Source organism: Lycorma delicatula, chromosome 1 (genome assembly GCF_047948215.1).
Source record: "Lycorma delicatula isolate Av1 chromosome 1, ASM4794821v1, whole genome shotgun sequence".
Classification (NCBI taxonomy): Eukaryota; Metazoa; Arthropoda; class Insecta; order Hemiptera; family Fulgoridae; genus Lycorma; species Lycorma delicatula.
Genome location: NC_134455.1, coordinates 214,504,523 through 214,532,115, shown reverse-complemented (window position 1 = coordinate 214,532,115; position 27,593 = coordinate 214,504,523). Strand labels below are relative to the sequence as shown.

The window sequence follows — 27,593 nt, the reverse complement described above, 5'->3', positions numbered from 1 at the left end:
TAGCTACATTGCGGGGAGAGCAGAAGGGTCTCCGTTACACCTGCAATCACTTTGATTGTAGCTGCCACATTACCAGCTCTAAAGATGGTGTGGATCCAATTCCTTATTCAGTTAAATTTTCATATCTGTAGGAGGCTGAATAATCCAGTCCATATAATGCAGCCTGTAGGTGGAATCAAGTCGAAAATAATTCCATCTCTGAGGGAAAAACACTCGGAGCCCCGTTAGCCAGCATTATGAATAGTACTTATATTCAGCTGTTATTATTATTATTATTATTATCCTGTTGGTAATAATTTCCATGATTTTCCATAATTTGCTCTATCCACTTCTACATTATTTCAAATGGCTCTTTTTCACATGACTCATTAGCATATACACACTTTTATTAAAAGCAAATCTTTGACCAACAGTGTCATTTATCATAAGAGTGAAAAGGCTGCCACCTCCTAAAAATCATTTGTTTAGCCTCCACAACATCTACCTAGTATAATCCCACTTAAGAGAATAACTCTCATACCTAGTCTTGCAGATAGTGCTATTGATAACAAGGATTCAAGAAGGAAAAACTTCTATTTAAGATCTACAGGAAAAGTAGCCACTGGAATAAATTGAAAATTTACAGAATCAAACGGGTAGCTATTTACACAGGCAAACATACAAGGATTGCATAATGAAAAAATGAAATACCAATGTTTTTTCATTACATTTTATTAATAACAAAATAATGGTGAACGAAATTAATCAAACAGTACACTTACAATTACCTTAAATAAGGTGAGTATGTTCAATAAATTGCAAATTATTTTAAGTATTCATGCAAATTCACGACAAATCATGAAGAAAAATAAATAGTACTTCTGAATATTATAAAACTGTTGTGTACTACAAAATTTGTACTATTCTTTTTAAGATTTTTTTTTACAAATTTTATACAAAAAAAGTCCTTATTACAAATCCAAATATAGAATATAATTCAGCGTATAAAATATACACACCAATAATAATGAAAAAATCTTCCCATACACAATCATATTCATTAGGCCAACCAATAGCAAACTTGAAGAATAATAAACATAAATAAATAACAAATATTTAACACCAGTTAGCAGCATTTGTAGTCAAAATGATAGCAGATTAAAGATGTTACCTAAAAAGATTAAAACAAGATCTATAATAAAATATTTATTCAGGAATTTGTTAGTTATTTAATCAAATAAAAAAATTAATTAAGAGAATAAATTTCTTACTCAGTCTTACAAATACTGCTACTGATAACAAGGACCCACGAAGGAGAAACTTCTGTTTAAAATCTACAGGAAAAGTAGCCAATGGAATAAATTAAATTAAAGATTCAGCAATATTTAGTAACATCAGTAGCCCAGTTGTTGCTATCTTGACAGAAGGAAAACGAAGTGAAATTTCCAAGTTTTAATATGTAGAAACCAAAAATGAATAGTCAGGTACAAACTTTTTTATAAATATATGTACAGTGTCTCACAAAGGAACAGGAAGAATTTCAAGACATACGAAGTCTGTAAATAAAGTAATGAGATTGGTTCAAAAAAGCGTTTTACAATACAATTATACATGGACCCTATCATCTTTAAAATAGTTCTCTTGGGACGCCATGCAATGCTTTAAACGGTTTTCCCACTCTTCATAGCAGTGTTGGAACTCAGAAACCAGAATATCCTTCAGATGGTTGGTTACATTTTTTTACTGATTTCTACTGTTCCAATATGGTGTTCTTTGAGGTGTTTTTTTTAAAGTCAGGAACAGGAAAAAGCCACAGGGACTCAAGTCAGGTGAATAAGATGGTTGAGGAACTGCAGGAATGTTTTCTTTGCCAAAAACTCATTAACTGAGAATGCAGTGTGACAAGATGCATTGTCATGATACAGCATCCAGTTGTCTTTGATGGCTGGTCTCACACGGGTAACTCTTTTCTGCAGTCTTTCAAGAATTTCTCGGTAAACTTATTGATTTAGTCTGTCCTATACGCAAAAACTCATTATGGACAATGCCAAACTATCGAAGAAACAAATTAGCATGGTTTTGATTTGCTTATTTTTGTTTTTTTGGGATGTGGTGAGTTTAAAGTGTGCCACTCCTTGTTCTGGCTTGTTTTTTCTGGGACGTACTCAAATATCTAAGATTCATCACCAGTAATAACATTTTTTTTGAAAATTAGGATCAGTTTCAATTTGCCCTAGAAGATTATGGCACACTTTTAACCTGTTGTTTTTCTGTTCAACAGTGAGGTTTTTTGGGACCAATTTTGCACACTTTTTCATGTCCAATTCATCTGTCAAAATTTGATGGACTGTGGGGTGGTTCAAATTCAATTGTTCTGCAATCATTCTGATAGTTAAGCACCATTCGTACCACATCAAGTCTCTGATTCGCTCAACATTGTCATCACTTTTTGATGTTAACAGTCTTCCAGAGCATGGATCATCTGCAATTGATTCTTGGCCATCTGAAAATGCTTTAAACCATCTAAAAACTTGGGCTTGTTGACAGGGAGTCCCTTCATATGCCCTTTTCAATTTAGAAAAAGTTTCAGTAGCATTCTCACAGAGTTTAACACAAAACTTTGTACAACGTTGCTCATAATTAATATCACTCATTTTTCTAACGCATAACAAAAACTCGTTTCACAAAAAAACTGTTTACGTCTCACATTGCAATAATAAACTAAAAATATTAATACCTAATACAAATTGGTTGTTCATATGACCATATGTTTACTAGTAAATTTACAGTGTTGCCACTTTGGCAGCCAAAAAAAAAACTAGTCTCATACTTTATTTACAGACCTAATATTCTACAAATTGAAATAAAAACACAAGTCTGAAAACATTTCATTTTTGAGTTACAGCTTGTGAAAACTTCTGTCAATTTATGCTCCAAGGGTAAAAATTAGCCATACTAAATTTCAAGCAACTTAGATTAAGAAGTGAATTTAAAGTAAGAAAAATTGAAAAACAGCTCCTAGAATATATTTCTAGTAAATTATGAGAAAATTATTTTAAAACACAAAAATCCTAGAAAATCTATGTAAATATCTCAACTGAACATGAAGAAAAGTTCAAGAGATCTGACTTTTATTAAAGACAAGATAGGCCAAAATGTGACAGAAAAACACTGTACTGAAATTTTAAACCAAAAAAAAATCATTTCAATGTTGGAAAATATTTAGAAATGAAATAAATAAAATTGTATTGCAAACTTATTACAATAATTGTTCAATGACCTCCTTTAGTGTTTTCACAACATTCTACTCAATTTAAAATTTCTTGGATGGCTCTTAATCTATCAGGATTATTATGCATAATTTAAAATGTACTGAAAATCTGTTTCATCAATTTCTCTTTTCTGGTTACTTTTAATGTATAACTAACAATTTCATATGACCCTCACAGATGTTAGTCCAGGTGACCTACGAGGCCAATTAATAATGATCCACCTTCCAGATTCAGTTGTTTGTAAATTTTACATTTCAGTAATTCTTGGGTTTTCATGTCTCATTAGTAGTGGAATATCTTCTGAAAGAGGTGGAAAATCTTTCATAAAAATTTAAATACACATTTCCTACAAGGTGCACTTTAAAGATAAATGATCCACTAATATGGTATTCAATATTATCATACTAAACATAACATGAAATTTGGAATTGGAAACTACTTTCTACTGAGATATGTGCATTTTTGAAACTCCAATAATGATTATTTTCATGAATTATTAATTCTACCTCTTGAAAAATGTGTTTCATCAGCAACTAAAATAAAACTCTGTAATGGCTTTCTTGAAACCAGAAATTTAGGACCAGCGATAAGTTTTCAAATGGTAAATATGAAACTTCTGAAATATGTATTTCTGAGCTCTGTTTTATTCAATTTTTCATGTCAAATACCATATAAGACCATCAAATTTACCCGCAAATTTAAGTTACAAGAATTTCAGTACGACTTCTTTATCCTTTGAGCAGAAATTAGAGTAAATTTTTTGCAAGCTATAACTTGAAAATGAAGTGTTCTGGACCTATGTTTATATAAACTTTTTTATATTTTCACTTGTTAAACATGACATAAAATTCATTCCATTTTTTTTCATGAGACTGTGTATATCTGCATATACATTGTGTACCTATGTATAAATAAAAAGTAACGCGCAATGTGTACCTACCTAGTATACAAGGCTTGATAAAATATACAAGGAATTTTTTAATTTCCCTGGCTGTAAAGTCCCAATTGTCACAATTTTTTTTTTTTGTTGTGATGGTAAACTTGTCCCTAATAGATAATTGCATTGTTAGCCATATTGGCTGTTTAGTTTATTATTGGCTGTCGAAAAGGTTGCATATGTTTTGGTACGGTCGCAGATTTTTAACTTGTGGAAAAAATAGAACAAAACATTTAATTTTGCTTTAAGAATGGATTTGCTTTAAGTGCAGCACACATTGGAAATGTTGAATGTTGCTTTTGGCAATTCTTCTATGAATAAAATAAGCATTTACAAGTGATAGAAATGTGGCCAACGTTTGTACGTTTGATGTGCTGGGCATCCCAGAGAGGTTGCCGATGATGTTGGCATATAATTTGGCTCATGTCAGGGAATTTTTTCAGATATTTTAGGCATGAAACGTATGTCAGCAAAATTTGTTCCAAAATTGTTGAATTTTGACCAAAAGCAGTCCAAATGAACATTACTTAGGAGTTGCTGAATGACGTGAACGATGATCCAGAACTACTCAAATGAGTCATAACTAGTGATGAAATATGGGTGTATAGGTATGAAACATTGAAACCAAGAGCCAAGACAAAAAACTCGTCAAGTTCGATCAAATGTGAAGGTTCTAAATCATTGTGTTCTTTGATTTCAACAGCTTAATGTATCATGAATTCATGCCAACAGATCATACAGTCAATAAGGAATACTACCTAGAAGCTCTACGCCATGAAGCAATCCAGAAAGAAAATTCCTGGATTTCATGGCAATTGCACCATGATAATGCACCTGCTCACAGTTCACTGCTTGTTCGTGAATTTTTGGTCAAAAAAACACCATTATGATACCTCAGCCTCCATATTCACCAGACATGGCCCCCTGTGACTTCTTCCTACTCCCCAAGCCAAAATACACTATGAAGGATGATCGCTAAAGAAAAAGACAGAATTGCTGAGGAAGCTAAACGCCAAACTGAAAACTGCATTCCAGAGGTGCTTTGAAGATTGGAAAAAAATACTGGCACAAACGTATTACAACTAAAGATGTCAAAATCAATACTGAAGAATAAATAAAGATTTTTTGAGAAAAACTAAAATTCCACATATTTTTTTATCAAACCTCATATATGCATAATAGATTGTAATTATAGACTTTTTACAAGTCATAAAACAAGTAAACAACTTGTATTAAATTTTAACAAAATGACAGTAAATCAGAGTACTCACATCAAAGGAACCTCAGACTCAGATGTATAACTTTTCACTCTGGAAAACCAAAATGGTGGAAATCGACCAGGTGCTAACTCAAAAGTAGTGGTAGTCTCCTGACCTACCCAATTATGAGACAGTACAGAATAACCAGCCCAAACTAATTGTGCATGAACTCGTGATTTATATGTTACAATTTTCAGCTCCTGGAAAACATAATATAACTACATAAACATAATATAACTTGTGTAATACACAGGCTTTGGACTCAAAATATAAAATTTATACACCTTTTATTCGTTTAGAATAAAGTTATCAAACTGCAACAGTTAAACTACTTTTAATAATCCCAGTGACACTATTAAAAATCCCTATTAAGATGAATTATAGTGTTATGATAATAATTAAATATTAATACAAAAAAGGAAAAACAGCAGTCCCAGGTAAATTATAACATCAACCTACTTTAAAATTATAGGAAAACAAATTTAAAATAGTTAGTTAATGCATTTTCAAATCGTGGAGATTTTTAGCACAGACTAGTGTTAAACCAGTTAACACAAACAATCTTAGTAGTTAACCTCTAGCATCATCAGTTAGCCAGTATTAGCCATATAAGTATCTTAAAAAGAGATATTAATCAATATTTGGGAAATAAAAAATAAATAATTAATCCATTCATATGAAGCTGCTGGTATGAAAGAACATTAACATTATTATATACTCCAGGGTTAGTTAATTAACAAAAGCAAGAGATAAATATTAAAAAACACAACTGCCGAAAAAAAAGAAAACATTGCTGACAAACATTGTTCTTTTTGTTCTGGTTTGGTTCCATTGTGATTTTGTTTTATAGTAGCACACATCCCATTCGAATTTTGAAAATCAAAGGATTGGTTGTGAAAATATAACTACACTTCCGAATAACTGTAATCTGTTAGATCAAGAATGTACCTGATGCATGCAAAAAATAGTCTTCAACCTACTAATAAATACTCCATTTGAATTTTGAAAATAAAGAGCAATCCAGTGCACCACCCAAAACAGCACCAAAGGGGCACCCCATTTGTTACTAGGTGATGGTGATGATTGCTCTAGCCTTGCACGAGGTGCTTGCATCATTTCACACCTTAGCCTTACATGCCAAATTTTAAATTTATTTAATATTATTTAATGTAAATTTAATTCTACTACTTTTGTAATATTATTCATTCAATTGATTCGAATCATTCAGTTCAAAGTCAACTCACACAGTGACAGAGTTCACAGTTCATTAAAGTTTGTGCTACAAACGGCAAATCTCCACTACTACATATATACATAGAGCCCGTGACACTCTTGGTAATGTAAGGATTTCAATGTAGGGTTGTACATCTAAATCAGTTCAGCCATTGAGCTGCAATGGTGGAACAAAAATATATGCATACACCCTAAATAAATTACACTCCTTTCTGGGCAGTCGTGTAATAATGATAATATACCATCAAATAACATGATTCATTAAGGAAAAACACAATACTCTTAATTCAAATAAGCTATGTAAAAATTGACATTAAAAATAATAATAATATACATCTATCGATTCTAAAACATAAGATAAGACAATATGATAACACTACTGTCAATAACTAATATTAATTATCCTCCAACACAGAAAGTGCAATCATTTTTACTGTAAAACAACTAAACCACAAAATGTAGTATAAGAAGTTAATTTTAAATATCTTAAAAGAATTACGACCATACAAAGAGAAATAAAATACAATTACTGAAATATAATACCATACATAAAATGCAAAGTAAATTTAGCAATGTAAAGTATAATTTTGATACAGAGCATATTTAATGTACAAATAATTAAAAATCTTATGTTGCTGAAATTTGATATATTTCAACATACTACTGATGTATAATGTAACCGTATTTCATTAATTCTGAAATATAATAATAAATTTAAATATATTCCATTTCCTGGAATTAACCTTATAACAAAATTTCTTTAAATCTGATAGTCCTGTTATTATTTTAGAATGCCATCAGCTGGATCACTGTATTTCTCATGTCTTTTTTGATCTCAGATTGGACTTTTGCCAGCTCTTTTGCCTTAGAAACAGCCACAAAATCAGAAGGAACCTTATCAGGTGTGTAGGGTGCTTTGTCAATCCAGTGACTATTTAAAAAATACTGGACTAAATATAATACATAAAAAAAGCATCACAATGTAGTTTTCAATTGAACAATATTTACAGGTTTGGCATTTTTCAATGTTTAACATGATAATGGAGAACTTCTTGAATGTAATACTGATGCATCTTCTGGAGCACATACATTTGTAAAACTTCACACTAGTAAAAAAAATTGTCTGGATTACTTTGATGTGGCCACATCTTTTTCAGTTCCTCGGCTTAAGGAGAGTTTGAAGATATGCATTCAACTCTGTTTGCCAATTGTTATGATCTTAAAAAAATTCACTGATACTATTGTCGTAAAGAGTAGCTGTTGCCACAATCCTCAGAGTCCTGCATTACATTAGTGTCAAGTTCATTTCATTTGTCAATGAATTTTCCAGTCACCCAATAGATAACATATCATTCATTAAGCTGATGAATTCTGATTAATACTAATGTTATCAATTTCTCAGTTGATAAATGGACTACCTTTAATGATTATATTCTACCAAACTTCTGCCATTTTTGAAATAGTTATTTAGAGTTATTTTGACTTGTATAGCCTCTACACTAATATTACAAACTGCTAAATAAATCTTACTCATCACTGTCGCCAAGCTTTTAACCAAAGTTGTTGGAGTAGCATTGTTCAACATGTTCTGAAATCACATCCAACATGATACTGTGACAAAAATGTTTAACATGATTATATACAAAGAATCATGGTAATGATTGAGATTAATTTATAAACAAGGCCAGAAAAATCCACTCTCCACAGTCAGGTTAACCATGGCACTGGCCTCTTGACTTCAGCTGCTTCTATAGGGGGAAAAAAAGCAGTTACAGGTACTTCTTGATAGACCTTATATAGTTCCATCAGGATTAATTACTGAAATCAAATTTGTGGAACCTGGAACTGTCAGAAAGGCCTCATTGTACAGGTTTTTCTTATTTTACCAAAATGTATGTTTTGGACTGAGGAAAACATAGCTTTTCAGATGGATTATATGACAAAACATCTATAAAAGAATTTGAATCCAATATTCTGTGACCGCAACTACAGATTTCTGAATCAAACTTCAAGAAATTAGGTTGTCATTTATTAGTCATAAATGATCAAAATTATTTTTTTTTTGTAATTTTGTGTAGTTTTCTACAAGTTTTAAAACTTAAGATTTTTTTTAAATGTATAAATATAAAATAAAATATGTAAAAACCCCAACAATAAAAAAATGAGGAAAAAAATTAAAATCAATAATAAAAATAAAATAAAAGATTTTAAAAGTTTACAAGATTTATGGGTCAAAACCTTCAGGGGAACATGACAAATAATTCTATGAAAGAACAAAGTCAATAGCTGCAATAGGTACAGAAAAAATCATGAACATACAATGCACAGGTGAAACACATAACCTCTTTTTTCTTTGCTTCACTACAGTTAGGAGTTAAAAAATTTTAATTAGTCTCACATCTAAGGAAAGTTATGAGACTGCCAAAATTCTAATCAAAAAAAATATTTCATCTAGCAACTTAATTTACAGTATCTGTGAATGAAATTTATAAACCAGATATTTAGCTTTACAGTTCATCAAAACTGGATTTTTTATTCATTCTCAAAATAAACAAAATTAATTTTTTTAATAACATGAGACATGTTTTATAAGTAACGTCTGATTGCTAGTGAAAGTGGTCAGCAGCAATGAATAATATTATGTATGTTCTGTAGCTTCAACTGTTGCATTAGCTAGCTGTCAGCCACCTTGTTAGCAATTTGTTGTTGTTTGCCATACTCTTGCAGTGCCTTAATAATGGCTGCTTCAATAAACAATCCCACCAGCTGTGATATAAGTGTGATTCGATCTTTCAATTCAAAAGATTGTAATGCGTCTGAAATTCATCATGAATTCTGTGAAATTTAAGTACAAAGTGTAGAAATTTATGAATAAGTAAGAAAAGGTGGGGTACTGGAGTTGTGAGTATAATAAAGGTCATAAAAATGTTCATGATAAAGAGAGTAGTGGAAGGCCTAATACTGAAAAAGATGTTGAACAAGCAAGAACTGATGATTCATACTGCTGTTCAACACAATTTCCACACATTTCATGTAAATTTTATATAGAACTATTTTTTTGAAAAACTAGCTATCATAATGTGTACAAGATCTGTTCAGGAAATGTCAACTGATGCACAAAAATGAAAGATAGCATCTGCATACATTTTTAGATTATTACATGAGACGGGACAAATTTTTCTCACATCATAACTGGTGATGAAATGTTGATTTTATACATCAATGTCACATCCAATGACGCTACATATGAGATAGCGTCATATAAGTTCACCGAAGCCAAAAAATTCAAGCAAACCCTGTCAGCTTGGAAAATCATGGTGACTATTTTTGGCACAAAAAATGTGTCCTACTGGTAGATTTCATAAAGCTGGAAACAGTCACAATGGAAATGTACTGTGAAATATTTCAAAACAAAGGTAAGTAATCATAACCAACAAGATGGAATGCTGTTCTCAGAAATTGTTCTCCTTACAATCCTGACCACACTGTTGAGAAAGTTCATCAATACAGATAGAAACGTTGATTCAAATGTTGATTACCACTCTTACAACCCAGATCTTGCATCTAAAAATTATAGATGTTTTCCTTTACCTAAAAATGTAGCTTGGTTCTCAACAGTTTGAGGCCAATGATGAGGTGAAACCAGGAGTGTTAAACAGTTTTAATAGGGTATTAAAAAGCTTGTTTCTAGATACCAAAAATCCTTAAAAAACAATACTAAAAAAATATATACAAATAAAATAAATATGTTTAAGTACATAACAGGTAATAAACTCCTGTATTACTAATCTCTTACTTGTGTTTTTTTTAATGACTAACTTACCTTTGCTTTGAAATATGTCTCGCACTAATAAATGGTGACAAATTTAATATTGTGTTTTGTTGGAAGACTTAGTAAAATCAGCTTTTGTATTATTCTCAGTTTCAATATTATTCTACTTTTTGTATTGTAGAAAACAGAATATTGGTGAATAAAACTTATGAGGATAAATATTTCATAAAAAAAAATGATTTTTGTGAAATAGCATAGTGAAGTATTTGATGAACATTCAGTATATCATTACTGCACAATTCTGTCACTAACAACACAATTTTATTCCCAATATTATCATTAAGATGAGAAAATTCATTTCTACTTTAATACTATTTTTTTTTATCATTAGACATTAATCACACTGATAGTTTTTTTAAATTTATATGAAGACAGATATTTCTTTATAATAAAGTAGCCACCAAAAATAATCTACAATTGGACTTTTATTTCAACAAGAAATAAAAATAAAGAACAATCTTAACAGAAAAGAAACTGGTAGATCCAGTTATCTTATAGATCTGGCAGATACAGAAAAGAATATAAGAAATTTTACAGCAAACATGAGGAATTCATAATAAATTAATCCATGCTAGTTTTACTGACCAGATGAAAAGTTTGTTCATCTTTGTTGTTTTGCCTACGAGAACGCATTTTGCTATGCTGGTGGGTTTCCTGTCTGTGAAGAGCTATTGTAACCCGCTCATCTCGCAATCTATAGTGACCAACTAGAGTGGCTTGGTGACGTGGTGAACGAGATCGTAAGTGACCCAGACTAGATAAAGGATCATCTGGTGTAGTCAGCATCAGAACTTTACCTTCAGGAAAAAACCTACACATAATGAACAAAAATTTATTCCCTGAGGACAAGATTTTTCAATACTACTAAGTATTATTCCAAAATAATAATAATTATTATAAAATAAAATACCCATACAGTTTCTGATTTCCATATTGAAATAAAAATGAAACTACCAATAAAGAAATTCATTATACCATTCAGTGAAACCAATTATATACTTTGCTTTTATAAAATCTACTAATTCTGAATCTTAAACTTAAAGCACATGTGTAATTATCTAAAAATAACTTTATGCAAGATAAAACATGAAATTCTACACCTTTATTCCAATTAAAATACAATGTAACAAAAAAAAAAAAAATGCTAAAAGAGTAATGGAATGGATAGAGATTTCAGTAAATATTTCATAGATGTCACTAAGTGCACAAAGACCTCTTGCCTGCCCTGAGAGATAAGGCCACCACTATAACTGTCAATTGGCTAACATGAATGGACACTTTGATGTTATCCCAACACACTACTAAGAACTAACAGCAACAACCTGTATACCATAAAATCAGGAAAAATTTTATATATGGATCAAGATATATGGATCAAGATATGGATCATATATGGATCATGCCAAGAACGTGAATTTAGACTATTGCCCACATCAGGGGTTCACGTTGGACTGAAAACTAAAAAGTAAAATTTTATGATCATAATTTGGAAAATGTAAAAAAATTAGTTTACTTTAAAACATGTTTTAAAAACTGGAACATAATGTTTTCTATAAAGAAGAAACAAGGAATTAAATGGAAAGATAGAAGAAGAATCATCTTGAACTTATACAAGGATAAAACAGCAGTGATTCAGATGGGAGAGAATTAAGAGGCAGCTTTAATAAAAAAAGGGGTGAGAGTGTAACTTATCACCAATTCTCTGTAACTCTTATGTCCAAGTGACTCTTAGGTACAACAGATGTAGTAAGATCAGAAGTCAAAATCCAGGTGATAAAAATAGACATTCTGAGATTTGTAGATGACAAAGCAGTCATTACTGAAAGTGAGCATGATATGAATGATACTATTTCAAAAACAGACAAGTTTTTACAAATAACTACACCCTTAAAATCAATAACGCCAAAACAAAAGTGAGATACAAATACAATTAAAAATGAAACTTTAGAGCAGATTAAAGAATTTAAATACTTCGGGAGCATCATAACACCAAACAGTAGAAGCAACAGATATAAAAACATGAATCAGTGTAGCAAAAATATTCTTCAGTACAAATAAGTATCTACTAAGTATCAATAACACTAGTTTAGAAATACAGAAACAATTTCTTATAACATTTATCTGGATTGTATCACTGTAGTGAGCAAGAATTGGACTGTAGGAACTCCAGAGAAAAAGAACTTAGAAACATTCAAGATGTGGTGTTGCAGATTGACAGACAAATTCACTGATGAATGGGTAGTCAAACAAATAAATAAGAATAGAACCCTCTGGAAGACTATAACAAAAAGAAGAGACAACTAATAGGACATAGACTGAGACGTACAGGGATCTTGGAAAACAATTACTGAAGAGATTATATTAAAGGGAAAAACCACAGAGGAAGAGTAGCCTACATAAGATAAATCATGGATGATATGAACTGCTGAAGTTATGAATAAGTAAAGAGAAAGAGAGAAGGCTCTGGAAACTTACTAAGATTAAGAAACTTATAAGATTTTAGTTGACTGTATGTATTTTGAGATGTTTTAACGTTTTTCAAATAAGTAAATAGTTTGTAGTGTTCTAATTATAAATAAAGAAGGGACAAATAATAAATATTCTATAATTTCTACAGTGAATGCCAGATTTTTTTACTTTCAACCAAACTTATAATGAGGATTTCCCATACTAAAAACCACGACTAGAAAACTAATCAAGCTGAAATATGTGTACTATAAAATAAAATGACATAACAAAAAATATCAATTGTAAATTTGAGTTCCATAGCAGGAACAAAATCCAAGACAATAAATACAACAGCTAGCAGTGCTAGGTGTATAATAAATATCCAATAAATAACTTTTAAAAAGTTTCTGCAAAATATTTATTTAAAGGTGTCTTGTTTTTTTTTTTCTTTAGAACCAGCATACAATAAGAGAAATAGTGAGCAAGTGAACAGATAAAGAAAAGTAAACTACCTGAGATAACGATAGTATTCAACAATATGCCATGGTCTATAGAACTGATCCTGAAAACTATTTTCACCATTTCGCAAGTATGTAGTTTTGCTGATATAGCAGCCATTAAAGTGCAACTTCGGCCGACTTATGAACATTTCTCTCCAAGATCCATACACAGATAATCCACCACAGTTCAATCCCCACACTCTGAAATTAACAGACATATATCAGTCACCAACAATAAAACAAGTCGTGTTGTACTCACATGGTACTGAAAAACCCTTCATTAAACACTTGAGAATTAAATCAATTGAATTCTCTTCAGTTGTATGCTGACATACAAGTGAACAGATTTGATAAATTTTTTAACAATATTAAGTTTAAATTATATTTCTTGTAATTTAAAATTTAGGTAAATGATGACAAATTTTAATAATTAAATGATTCCATATAGAATAATGATGAATTTACATGCTTGTAATTTTTTTTTCTTTTAGTACAATAAATTAAAATCTAATAATACACCTAAATTTAAAGATGTTTATATAATTGTATAAATGAGTTTAAACCCAAAATTTATTAAAAAAATAAACACATTTTACAAAACAAAATTTGGAAGAATATTTTAAGACTTACATCATATTTACCAGTAATATTTTAACTGATATTTACCAGTGCAGATGTTATATAAGGTGTGATAATTTTTTTTTTTAAATAAAAATTATAATTTTTACAAAAAAAGGTTTCTTTTATTAATGAAACCTTATGATTTCTTTAAATACTCAAAACATTTATGGAAGATACTTTCTGAAATAGACTTAAGTTCACTAGCGATTTTTTCTTTATTCATCACCTTTTAGGGGACACATTGAAGTACTTTTAAGTCATCAGTGATGTCAGCTAACAATGTTGCATTTGTTGAAAATTCAAATTTTAGAACAAATTTTGCTGCTATTCATTTTGTATCCAAAATATCAGTCAAAATTTTTTCACACAAGCTATAAGAGATTCCTACTCTTCAGTAAAATCTCTAATAGTGATTTAACAATTGTTGATCACAACGTTCTTAATTTGAACGATACTTTCTTTGGTTGTTGATGTGTTAGGATGTCCAACCTTATTTTTATTCGCACAGCCTCCTTAAAACCATTTGTACCACTTGGCAGTAAACTCTTTATGTCAACAAAACAACTTCCCAAAAGCATTCTTTCACATCTTCAACACTTCAAAAGAAAGATAATTTCCTTTTTAACACAAACTTTAATGTAAACCTTTATTTTATTGCTTCTTGAAATAAAATACATCCTAATTACTTGTCTGCCAAATTTGAACTACACATCTACTATGGCTGAAAATATTGATAAATATTATAGACAGTGCTGCCATCACATCAAAAAGTACAAACTCAGTCAAAAAGACAGCACACAACAGAATTCAAGAATTCTTATTATATTTTTTTTATATATCATATACTGACATGTAAAAAAAAAGAAGAAAGTTAAATTAAATGCAGGTAACAGCGCCAATAATATAAAATAATAATACCATCCCATAATTTGTAAAATTAAGCAAACATTTAATTGTACCACTATTGTACACACGTACTACAACAATCTGTCATATATTCCGTGGTCCCCATCCCACTGGCAGCCTAAACCTGGCTCAAATAACAATTAAAATTTAAATAATAATTTAAGAAAATAACTTTACTCCTAAAATTGTTTTTCCAATTTTTTTTTTTTTAAATTACATTTCCACATCTAAAATTTTGATTCCCTCTGGACCTTGCCACTTTAATTTAAATTTGATTCTATCTTGGAAAACAACAGAGAGAACAAATCTGTGAATCCCACTCAGCTCCATTATATTAGTGATCTGATCAGACATACAAAATTCAATCACACAAAAACACATTTTTGTTTAAATTAAAGTTCAGTAAAAGTAATGGGAACAGAATAATTTCCAGAAGACTATTATGAGCAATTAAAAATGAAAGTAAAAAAAAAATTTTTTAATTATCCAGGCAAAAATGGCCATGACATATCTTTGTAACTACCACATGGAGTGTAGAATAATTTGTACTCCTTTCTTCTCCACTAAAGAATACATATGTTATATGCCATAACAAAAAGTTATCATTAAAAATAACAAGCATCCCATGTCAGGCTTACCAGTACACATTTCAGGGTTTATGAATTCTGGAAGTAGGGCGTATGATCCTACTGCTTTCCAGCTTCATGCAGCATCAATACTTTCTCCTACATTATCCCATACCTGTTTCTTTTATATTGAGCAACTTCATGAGATTCAATAACTAAGTATAAAAATATTCCAACAATTACCATATCGAAGTAACTTTTTATTTTAACCATATTTACAAACACAATACACATCTACGGGATGGTGTGGATGCGTGTGTATGTATATTAAATATTGTTACTTAATAATGTTATATTATTTTAGCAGTTTAATCAACAGTTATTTCAAGTGAATTATTTACAACAGCAGTATAGGAGTCTTTGTTATGAAATAATTGAACACTGATGTTTTAAATAAATGCAACTATTATTTTAAATTACGTTCTACACCGATAAACATAAACAAGTGATTTGCTTATGTGATTTTTAAATCTCTATTTCACTGGACTTTTATGTAGTTTTTCTTTGCCTGCTTGTTTTTTTTTTTTTTAGTGAGTAACTATAAATACTTTGTTTTTACACTTTTAAAGTACCTGTTTTAATTGCTAGCTTTAGCATAATAGGTCACTGGAATCTATACTTTTAATTACAGCAAGGTACATTTAAGAGATAAAAATCAACAGTTACAAAATATTGCTTTATTAAACATGCACAGACCAATATGACTAAACTGTAAGAATTCATCGGTTGACTCAAGAGTTTTTCAACCCTACAACAGATATTACGGAAAACACAAAAGTGGTACTTTTCCAATGCTCTCTTCACTGAGCCAAAGATTCTGCTGCATACCAAGCGAACTGATATGCAACTAATAATCAGCAATTGAATTGAACCTTCATTCTGTTTACCACAACAATACTCTCAGAGAAATCAGCTCTAACTAATGTCATTTTTACTTAGATGCTAAACTTGCATCATATTCATAAGAATGATGGCTTAATAATATAAAGCAGCAAATTAATGCATTAGAGAACAATTCCCAACAATGGCATATAAAGCAGGAGAAAATCAAAACTGCAAGCACTCAAAAATTCAAACATTTCAGTCATTCAAAATTTGTTTTATAAGAATATAAAAAATGAAGAAAAATAGATTTTGATATATTTAGCAAATGTAGACATAAAATTCCTTTCTCAAATGAAAATTTGCCACCAAAGAAATTAGAGGAAAGGCTGATTTTAGAATGTTTTTTATCATGAATTAGTAAAAAAAAAAAATAAGCAATTTTTTTTACAATTCAGAATAGTTTTAACACAGTAAGAATGCAATCCTAAGTATATAATTTAAAACAATGAAAGTTTTTTATAAAATTAAACCCATAAATTATAGCTGAAAAGTCCTCAGAAAACAGATTTATTTTCAAGATATTTAGCAATTTAAAAACCCCAAAAACAATAATGGAGTGAGATTAATCCAAAACTGCACAATCAGAAAATATTAAATAAATTATATAATATATAATTATATAAAAGTGGAAGTTGTCTTCCACTTTCATTAGCTTCTTCAACAGAACCTGCTGCCTGAAATTTTTTAAGAGTTCAAACTGCATACTGGTGAAGGAAAGGAGTATTTGGAAACTTTTTAGAAAACATTTGCTTCATTAAATCAGTATACTTCACGAAAGACATAAATCAGTAAATCAAAAAATCAATAGTTCACAAAAGAAATAAATCATTAGAAGACAAATCGGTATCTTCACGGAAAACATGTTCAACAAGTAAAACGCGTTCCTCTACCAAAAAAACAATTACGTTTCTTGCAACTATTGATTCCAATAAATGAAACAACACGAAACAAAACAAAGCACATTCAATCACAACTCAATAATTGACATCTTGGTTCATTACTGAGGAACACCCAATGAACCCACAGAACAACTAACCTAACACCCAAAGAATAGAATGCACCACATAATTCTAAAGCATACTGCATAGCAACTTTCCAAACACACTGTAGCTCAATTCACTGTTATTCCTCGAATTATATTTATTTTACAGAATTATACAATTTTTATTCATTTTTTTAATTACATGTTCTTTTTCTTACAAAATAAACTGACCTAAATGATGAAAATATCTGTAATGTTTTATCCTTGACACATCATTATCATATTGAATCGTGTACAGAAAAATATATTACTTGCAATAATAACCATGAATATCTACCAAAGCATTTCTAAATGCAACTGAGTGTACCTCACTCAAGAAGAATGTTAAAAATACAAGCTAATTTTATTGCCTTACTTAAAAATTAATTTTTTCTTTCTGTAACTGCTTTAAGTATCTGTTTTAATTTCAAAATTAATTAATACAAATTTATAAATATGTTTTTGTAGCCAATTTTTTATAATTTGAAATGGTATAAGACTTATTAACATGTACATACAAGTATTCATTTATTTATATTTTATATAGCATAGAAATAAATATACAAGTCAAAATAAAAATTTTGCTAGCTTTAAAAAGCAATGGTAATTATAAAAATTTAACCACAAAAACTAGCCGATAGAGTGAATAGCATATGCAGATAAAAAGCTGTTCAGACTCCTTATATTATTTTTAAGGATGAAAGCAAAGAAAGTACTATATCTAAATTGATTTGTTCATTTGAAACATACAATATAAAATCATAAAAACTCTTAGTAAATAAATACCTACTAAATACCTACTTTAAATATTCCCAAATAAACTGTCTAAATATTTCTCTAATTGAAAACAATTTATCACTATAATTGGTAATACCTACAGTAATATGAATAATTTCCAGGATATCAGAAAAGCTCTCAAAATTCTTAACAGTGTTGTTAGTAAAATAGGCAAATATGGAATAAGATCCACAGTTAAAATTCCACAGTTTATTTAAGCTTGAGATGACAGTAAGTATAAAGTATAACATAAGTATAAGTTTAATACACACATCTGTGCGGAGCCTCTGTCGTTAGTCGACTGGCATAATGAGAGAGAGAGTCTCCCCACCACTTAATACAAAAGACTAATATTACATTAACAATTACATTATTACATTTATTAAATTACATTTTGGCATTCAAAACGTTAACATGCCGCCCCCGTTGAAGGTGCAGGCTTCAAGATACATCAGGAAGTTGGCAAAGTTTAATTAGGGGTTTACCAACAAGAAAATGAGCAGGTGTTTAACGAACTTAGATCATTAGGATCGCTGGAAAGAGGAATAAGAGGTCTAGAGTTAGCACATGCTTCTACCTTAACTAATAAAGTTTGTAATTCATTGTACAGCAAAATATGGTTTCCCAGCACTCGTTTAAGATGTCCCTTGACTGATTTTACTCCTGCCTCCCACAGCCCTCCAAAATGGGGTGCATGGGGTGGAATGAAATGCCAGTTGATGCACAAAACGAATTCAATCGATGTAAGTGAGTATTTGATGCAAATAGTTGTAATTCTTTCAGTTCAAAATTGATTATTGTCGTTTGAATTGGTTGAGGCCAGTCATTTGACATTTTTAATAACCACTGAGGTCCATTCCACCAGAAATTACAGTTTAAAAGCAATTCAGGTGACAGAGAACGAGAAATGAGATCAGCTGGATTATGCTGTGATGATTTTACGTGCTTCCATGTACAGTTACGTGTCAATTCTTGAATTTTAGACACTCGATTACAGACATATGTTTGCCAAATTTTAGGAGGAGAATTTAACAAGTGAAGTACTATGGTAGAATCAGTCCACAGAGTGATGTTGTTAATATTGAGTAAATCTAAAGCTTTAAGTGTTTTTTGAAGTAGTTGAGCCAATATTAGTGCTCCACAGAGTTCTAGACGAGGTAAAGACGTTAATTTTAGTGGAGCTACGCGCGATTTGGAGCATATCAACATCACGTTTACTTCACCATTTTCTGCTACAGTTCTCATATACAGGCAGGCTCCGTAAGCTCTTTCTGAAGCATCAGAAAATCCATGTATTTCAAATGCTTGATCAGAGTTTCAAATCTATATTAGTCTATTGACGGTCAGTTGAATTAGGATCCGCAGTGATTCCCTGTATTCATTCCATTTTAGCTGCAAAGCACAAGGAACTTGTTGATCACATCCTAAGTCCTTTATGAGCCACATTTCTTGTATTAGAAGCTTAGCAGTAATTATTATTGGTGATATTATGCCAAGTGGATCAAATAGTCGAGATACATCTGACAAAATAACACGCTTAGTGACGACATTTGGAGTATCCCGTAGTTTTACTTTAAATCGAAACGTATCTGTTGATGGTTGCCGGTATATTCCCAGTCTTAATTGCTTTGCTTTCTGAGTCTTCTATGACGAATCCTGATTCCAGATGTTCTTTTGGGATATTTTTCTAAATAGATGGGTGATTTGAACACCATTTGTGAAGTTGAAAACCTCCACTGTTTAGCAGATAAATTAATTCGGATTTTATTTCAATTAATTCGTCAATAAAATCTCCTCCAGTTAAGACATCATCGACGTAAAAGTCTCGCCTTATAGATTTAGATGTCTTGGGATACAAGTCCTTCCCTTTTTCTGCTAACTGAAACAAACAACGAATCGCTAAAAATGGAGCTGAAGCAGTGCCATAGGTAACTAACTGTTTTCAATCTGTAAGAGTCAATTTTGTCAGTTATATCATTACACCATACAATTCATTGAAAATCTTGTTGACTCTCATCAATTAATATTTTATGGTATGTTTGTTTAATACTTGCAGTAAATACATAGGAGTGAGTGCGAAATGATAAAAGTATAGCTTGTAAGTCCACTGTATAGTTGGACCTGTCATTAAGACATCGTTTAAAGAATTATTGTTAGAGGTCTTAGCTGATGCATCAAAAACAATGCGTAATCAAGTCGTGAAGCTGGATTCCTTGATGATCGGATGATGAGGTAAGTAATAAGTGGTCTCTGGCTCCCTTTCTCCTGTAACAGGTTCCATCTCATCATTTTCGAGATATTCGTTTAAAAATTCATCATAACTCATTTTAATGTCATTTTCTCGGTTAAGCTTGCACTCCAGAGAATTAAAACGTTTAATGGCATATTCCTTGGACCTTCCTAATGATTTCATGGGATCATCCGAAAAAAGTAATTTTACAACGAACTTGCCGTCTGACTGGCATTTTATGTTTAATATATAGTGTTGCTCACATGCTTGTTCGGCAAGATTTGTTATCGTTATTTGAAATCTCTTCAGTTTTCCAGAATGAAGAAAGAAGATTATTCAAATTCTCATCTGAAGTATTACAAGTCATGGTAAGAGCCAGAGACGGTTTTCTGTGATGCATGGTTGGACGCAATCTTGCCACTCGCGATCCAGCCAAAAACTGAATTTTGTAATGTAGGTAAATCCTTTCCTAGTTTAAATTGGCCGTTTCTCAGAATATAGAAAAACATGCTTGCACCCAGAAGTACGTCGATTTGTTTAGATTGAAAGAACCAGTCATCAGCAAACTGAATGTCATTAGTTATGTTTAAGTTGAAGAAGGAAGTCGGCAAATCGTTAACAATTTTCCTTAAAACCAACAGAGATATATCTTCCTCGTAATCGTTTAATCTTTATTTAATTGTAGCGTTTACAAAGGCATTTGTTGACATTCCCGTATTTCCAATTCCGGTGACTGATGCAAGGGTTTTACATTGTTTGAGACCTAAAGCTGAAACTAGTGATTGACTAATAAAATTTGATTGTCTACCGCTGTCTAAAAGTGCGCGACAAGGGTAAGCAATGCCCTGAGAGTCCTTAATAAGGATGAAGCTAGAATAACTTCATCACTACTATTGGAAAAGGCGGATACAGACTGTTGCGGAATGGAAGACTCTTTAACATCAGTCTTAGGTAACTGATTTGTTGAAGCTTGAGAAGTGTTTTCAATGTGAAGAATACTGTGATGATGCTTATTGCAAAGTTTGCAACAATGAGGACTCTTACACTACAGAGTCTTGTGTCCTGACCTTAGACAATTTATACATAGCTTGCGTTCGCGAACCTTTAAGTATCTTTGTGACGAGTTAAGATTTTTGAGAGCTGTTTACAGGTAACAGTTATATGATTGTCATTACAGATTGCACATTTAGATTTGGAAATGTTGATATTGCTAACATGACATGAAATATTATTTACATTTCAATTAAGATGCGGTTTAGAGTGGAAATTTTTATAGGACGGGCCTTTGATGTTTATTGTTCGATTTTCTTCCAGAACTTCTTGGATCATTGTTTGTTTATATAAGAATTGCATTAAATTTTCAAAAGAATACAGTGGATTTGCTGTCAGAAGACTTATTATCTTCGTCATCATTATCGGTTTGTATATTCTTAGCGTGATACGCCTCCCAGCGATCTCTAGTTTTAGGGTCTAATTTATTTGTAATTAAAAATACTAAAAGCGTACTCCATTGATTGGTTGGTTCACCTAAATTTTTTAAGGCAATCAAATGGTTAGTAATAGTATTATATAAGTTTTTTAGCACGATAGACTGAGGTTTGTCAAGTCGTTTGAAAGTTAATATCCCTTGTATATGAGCTTTTATTATCAATCTAGTATTTTTAAATCGCTGCTTAAGAAGTGTCCAAGCGGGATTCATAATTACTGGCAGAAACCTTTATTTCCTTAATAGTGTTTAAAGCTTCGGCTTTTAAGCAAGAACGTAGATATACAATTTTTGAATATCTGTTAAATTGGAGGAATTATGAATCATAGACTCGAAAACGTCGTGAAAGTCAATCCAGTCTTCATATTTTCCAGAAAATGAAGGCAAGGAAATTTCAGGGAATTAATACTGTTAGCCATGTTCGACTGTTCAGTAGTAGAAGGAGATGGATGAGGATTGATTTGCAAGGATGTTGTTGATTTTAGATTCGATTTCATAGTAATTATCTTCGAAAGATACTAACTCGTTTTCTTCAGTTTCATATTCAGCATCCATGCAGTTCGCCCTAATTTCTGATTGAACGCAGTCAAATTTAGACCAACATTCTTCAAGTCTTCTTAAACGGGTTTTTAAAATCTAAGGGATTGTTAATTTTGGAATCAAATGAGTTTATAAAAAATTTATTACGGGTTAGCCTGCCCTTAATGTAACCGTGTTTATGTCGTAACTCAGTAAGTTTGTCATTAAAATTACGTTCATCATCTAAAACCATTGTGAACTGTATGAAAACTACTGCTTGTATAACTTATTAAACGAGTGCTGGGAGTACAACTATAAATACTTAAACTAATGATGTTAACATGTGACACAGTTTACAACATGACTCAAACAGAATTTGATAGAAATTAAATTAAATTTACATAAATTTTATATATATACTAAAATAATCTTAATAATGTTTAAATTAGTCAAATAATTAATCAATAATTTGATAAACGTCAGACACATAAGCAAACTAACTTTAAATAGGGGAATATTAAAATAATAAATAATATTCGTTATCAGAATAAATAAATAAAAAAAAAAAAAGAACTCTAATTTGATAGAACAAACAATAATAATTAATGCGTGATAGAAACGCGCTGATAATATTATTATGACACGGCAGTAAGTCAGACTGGAGCCAACAGAGTTGATAAGGAAAATGACACGCCAAAACAACCTATTCTAAAACTACACATATAATAAGCCCTATGATACTGCAAAATAAATTCACCATAGCCTGTAATAATTACAAGATTCGACCATAACCTTGAATTTAAATTCTAACAAAATGAAAACATAAGAATGATATCGAAACTGAACATTTACTTAAAGTATGTTTAACTAGTTGTAGTAAAGTTCTAAAAAATACGCAAAATGAATACAAATTAAGGCAAATTACAAAACATAAACATCATTAAACTGCATAGAATATTCGGTAAATACACAAATAATATTTGCAGATAACTTCTATAAGTAAGTTACGTAGAGTTACTAAGGAAAATTTCTTCTTACTTTTAATGGTTGTATATATTGTTCCATAAAAGGTTTATTTTTATTAATGTTTGATCCACAAGCTTATGTGTAACTGTTTATTAACAACACTAAAAGCTAAGTATAAAGGATACATTGTGGAAAGATGATAGCTGAATCCCAATGAGGAAAACTGTTGTTGACGCTAAAAGACACAGACAAATCAAGAAGACAGTCATATAAAATGTTGAAACGGCGATCTTGTGCGTGCATATTAAAAGTTGATACAGATTGTTTCAGCTGATCTCATATGCATAATTGCCAGTTTAAATGTGGTAGATCATTAAAGTTTATGGTGTTAAAATGTTTAATAAAATAATGTACAATACTCACAGTCATAAGTTTGTCACAAAATATTTGTAAATCACTCCATAATATGAGGTTTTGCTGCATATGATGAAGCTTTCGCTTAGTAATCGCTCTTTCACTCAATTCGTTTAACACTTAAAATATTGTTTAATTAATTCACTTAGCAAGATTAATTCAGTTTAAAAGACCTTTGTTTACAATAATCATGTTTAATTTTCACTGATAATCAAACTGAACGTTTAAAAGTATCACATCGGGGTCACCAAAAAATGTTAGTAAAATAGGCAAATATGGAATAAGATCCACAGTTTAAATTCCACCTTTCAGTTTATTTAACCTTGAGATGACAGTAAGTATAAAGTATAAAAGTTTACATAAATTATAACATAAGTATAAGTTCAATACTACATTTACACACATCTGTGCGGAGCCTCTGTCGTTAATCGACTGGCATAATGAGAGGGAGAGTCTCCCCACCACTTAATACAAAAGACTAATATTACATTAAAAATTACATTATTACAATTATTAAATTACATTTTGGCATTCAAAACGTTAACAAGTGTAAATTTGTAAACATGTATATGCTTTCTAAAGAACATTAACAAAAACTCAGAGACACTACATATGAACTACTATTTTCTACTTCACATTACTACTGCTTATCTATAAAGTAATATATTATCTTCTGCAAGCCAATTTATATACAGTGAGACTTCCCTTAATGGATACTTCCCAATAACGGACTCGTCTTAATACCAGACACTTTTAATTCCTTGGTAGTTTTATAGAGGTATTAATGGACAAAATACTTCTCAACACACCTCCTAAATAATGGAAGCAGACAATGAATTTACCTATCAAAATTGTTAAATCAGTTCTGAAAAATGCGCAGCAGGAATAAAAATTGTAATTTTCTTGTTCTATTTTATACTCAGTGTGACAAATTTATGTTGTGAAATCGCATCATTTCCTACCTACAAGTTGATGTTATGATTTCAATCTATTCATCATACAGCATGTTATATCAGTTGCTGAGCAAGTGTATACTACACATTGAACATGTGAAATATTTTTATTACGGTGTAGTATTGTATTTTTTCTTGTAGTATATTTTCAATAAGTATGTTTACCGTACAATAAATTTTGTGTATTTTATAAAAATACTACAACCAACCATCATTACCCCAACTTAAAATATCTCAAAATTGTTAACACTTGGCGTTACAAGAAAAGGTAGCAGTAATAAATATCTATGAAAAAGAAAAACTCATCATGCATGATATGGTAAAATGTTTTGATGTCAGAAAACCCAGATAAACAACATCTTAAAAAGCATACTTGATATCCTAAAGTCTTGGACTGAAAATGACAATCGGTTATGCAAACGGGCATTTCCCAAAACACCAGACCTAGCAGTTGACAATTTGACTTGTGAGTAGTTTTGCAGGGCTTGTGCTAATAACATTCCGACCTCTAGAATTTTGATACTTGAGAATGCCCTAGAAATTGCTAAAGAACTCTGTTACGATGAGTTCATTTACGCATCAGGGGTTGGTTACGTAACTTCCAAATTAGACATATAAAACATTTCATATAAAAATGTTTGTGGTGATGCTGGTGCTGTGGATGAGAATTTGGTGTCTGAGTGGTAGGAAAAGTTAAATGAAATATGGGTGAGTTATAATGAAAAAAAATTTTTAATTGTGATGAGACTGGTCTTTTATTCCGGGCTTTCCCCAGTGAAAGAATATGTTTGAAAGAGGAAAAATATACAGGGGGAAGATGTAAAAAGAAAGACTGACTATTATGTTGGCTGTAAATAAGTCAGATGAATTTTAAAACCACTAATAATTGGCAAAGCCATGATGTTTTAATGGCGTGAACATAAATTCATTAGAAATTGAATGGTATTCAAATAAAAAATCTTGAATGATTAGGGACATAGACTGGTTAAGTTTTTATCATAGAATGGGAAGGCAAAATAGGAAAGTCATACTGTTTTTTGACAATACAAAATTCCACCCTAACATTAGCTTAGAAAGTGTAAAATTGGTATTTCTTCCCCTAAAATACTACTGCAGTATGTCAACTACTTGATCCAGAACTTTAAAATTCAGTACAGAAAAAAGGTGTTATGGTACTTATGGTCAACAATGAGAGTTATAGATGCTGATGAGTTTTCTAAAAGCATTAGTGTGTTGGATACAGTTTTATAGATTCGTATAGCTATAAAGGAATTACTATAGGGTGATTACAAATGAAAATACACCTTTGATAGCTTATTTAAAAATTTACTTTTTAAGAGTTGAGATGATTTTTTTACATGATTAAATAGAAGAATTCTTCAAGTTTTTATTTATAAATGTTCAAGATGTGCACAGTTTGTAACACGACATAACAACGTGAATTTGTCCCAAATGTACAAGCATATGCTGGTCAACGATAGTAACACCATTTATGTTGCATTGTTTTAAGTTGTCAATATCAACAGGAAGGGGGCGGTACAAAAATTTTGTCTTTTAAATAACTCCATAAAAAGTAATTGCAAGGTGTTATGTCTGGACTAAGTGTTGGCAATGTTTAAACACCATGTTTTCCTCACTTGCACGGCCCAATCCATTGTCTGGGAAGGTGTTCATCCAGATAATTTCTGACCAGTAAGTGCCAGTGAGGTGGAGCTACATCTTAAAAAAAACGAAGTTGTCACTATCTTTCTCGGGTTGAGGCATTAACATGTCCAAATGTTAGCATGTCTTTTTTCACTTTGTAAAATATTCACTTTAGGGGAATTGTGTATATGTTATAAACTTTCCCTTGGGTTTTCTGTACCCCACGTTCTTACATTATGTCTATTAACTTTTTCACTAAGGTGAAACATACATGCATCACCAAACATTAGGCGATGAAGAGCCATTGTCATTTCCAACACATTCCACAACTCCACACAAAAATGTTTACGCAAGACTTTATCATCGACATTTAAACTTTGTATTAACTATAATTTATAAAGCGTCATTTTCAAACATTTTTGCAGAATTTTTCATACAGTTGGTTGAATAATTTGCAATTCTAAACTTGCTGATCTAGTTGACTTGCCTGGGCTGTATCATGATCTAGTCAACTTGCCTGGGTTGATACACATCATGAACATGATGAATTTATTTTTCTGAAACAGGAGGTCTTCCAGCATTTTTCTTTTTACACAGACACCCTGTATTTTGAAAATGTTTATTCCAGACATAGATTGATTTTCTTTTTGGTGATGATTTATCATATTTTGTTCTGAAATGTCATTGCATTACAGTAACAGTTTGTTTTGGTTAATTCGAGCACACAAAATGTTTTCTCTACTGCAGTAGTGACCATCTTGCCGGATTGGTAAATTGATTGATAATCAATCAGCGACATTAGCAGCAGAGCAGATAATCCAACATAATCTTTAAAAAATTCCCTTAAAATCATATCATTTATTGTATTCACATACACCAGTTTAATTTTTTATAAGTCATTGAAAGTGTATATTTCATTTGTAATCACCCTGTACTATGATAGTGAGAAATTGTTTCATAAAAGCCGGTATATTAAACCTCCACAAACTAACATCAATTCAGACACTGAAAATCTTACTTACGCAAAGGAAAATTCTGTGGAACAAAGTGAATTACAAGAACTTACTGAACCATTTGTAAGCTAC

At 30.9% G+C, this 27,593-nt stretch overlaps 1 protein-coding gene across 4 annotated transcripts in view; it reads right to left on the bottom strand.

Annotated features, from left to right (window-relative positions):
- Positions 1–700: 700 nt before the first annotated feature.
- The window catches only part of LOC142328361 (F-box only protein 9), a 78,033-nt gene continuing 51,140 nt past the window's right edge, over positions 701–27,593 (bottom strand). For 2 of the 4 annotated variants that reach the window (XM_075372071.1, XM_075372090.1), the window contains 4 exons: positions 13,473–13,661; positions 11,098–11,323; positions 5,460–5,647; positions 702–1,150 (listed from right to left, as the gene is read on the bottom strand). In XM_075372071.1, coding sequence (XP_075228186.1) covers positions 1,147–1,150; positions 5,460–5,647; positions 11,098–11,323; positions 13,473–13,661 — 607 coding nt within the window. In that variant the 3' untranslated portion in view covers positions 702–1,146. Of the gene's footprint in view, positions 1,151–5,459; positions 5,648–11,097; positions 11,324–13,472; positions 13,662–27,593 lie in introns of all 4 variants that reach the window. The other 2 variants (XM_075372077.1, XM_075372084.1) reach the window with 2 other exon arrangements.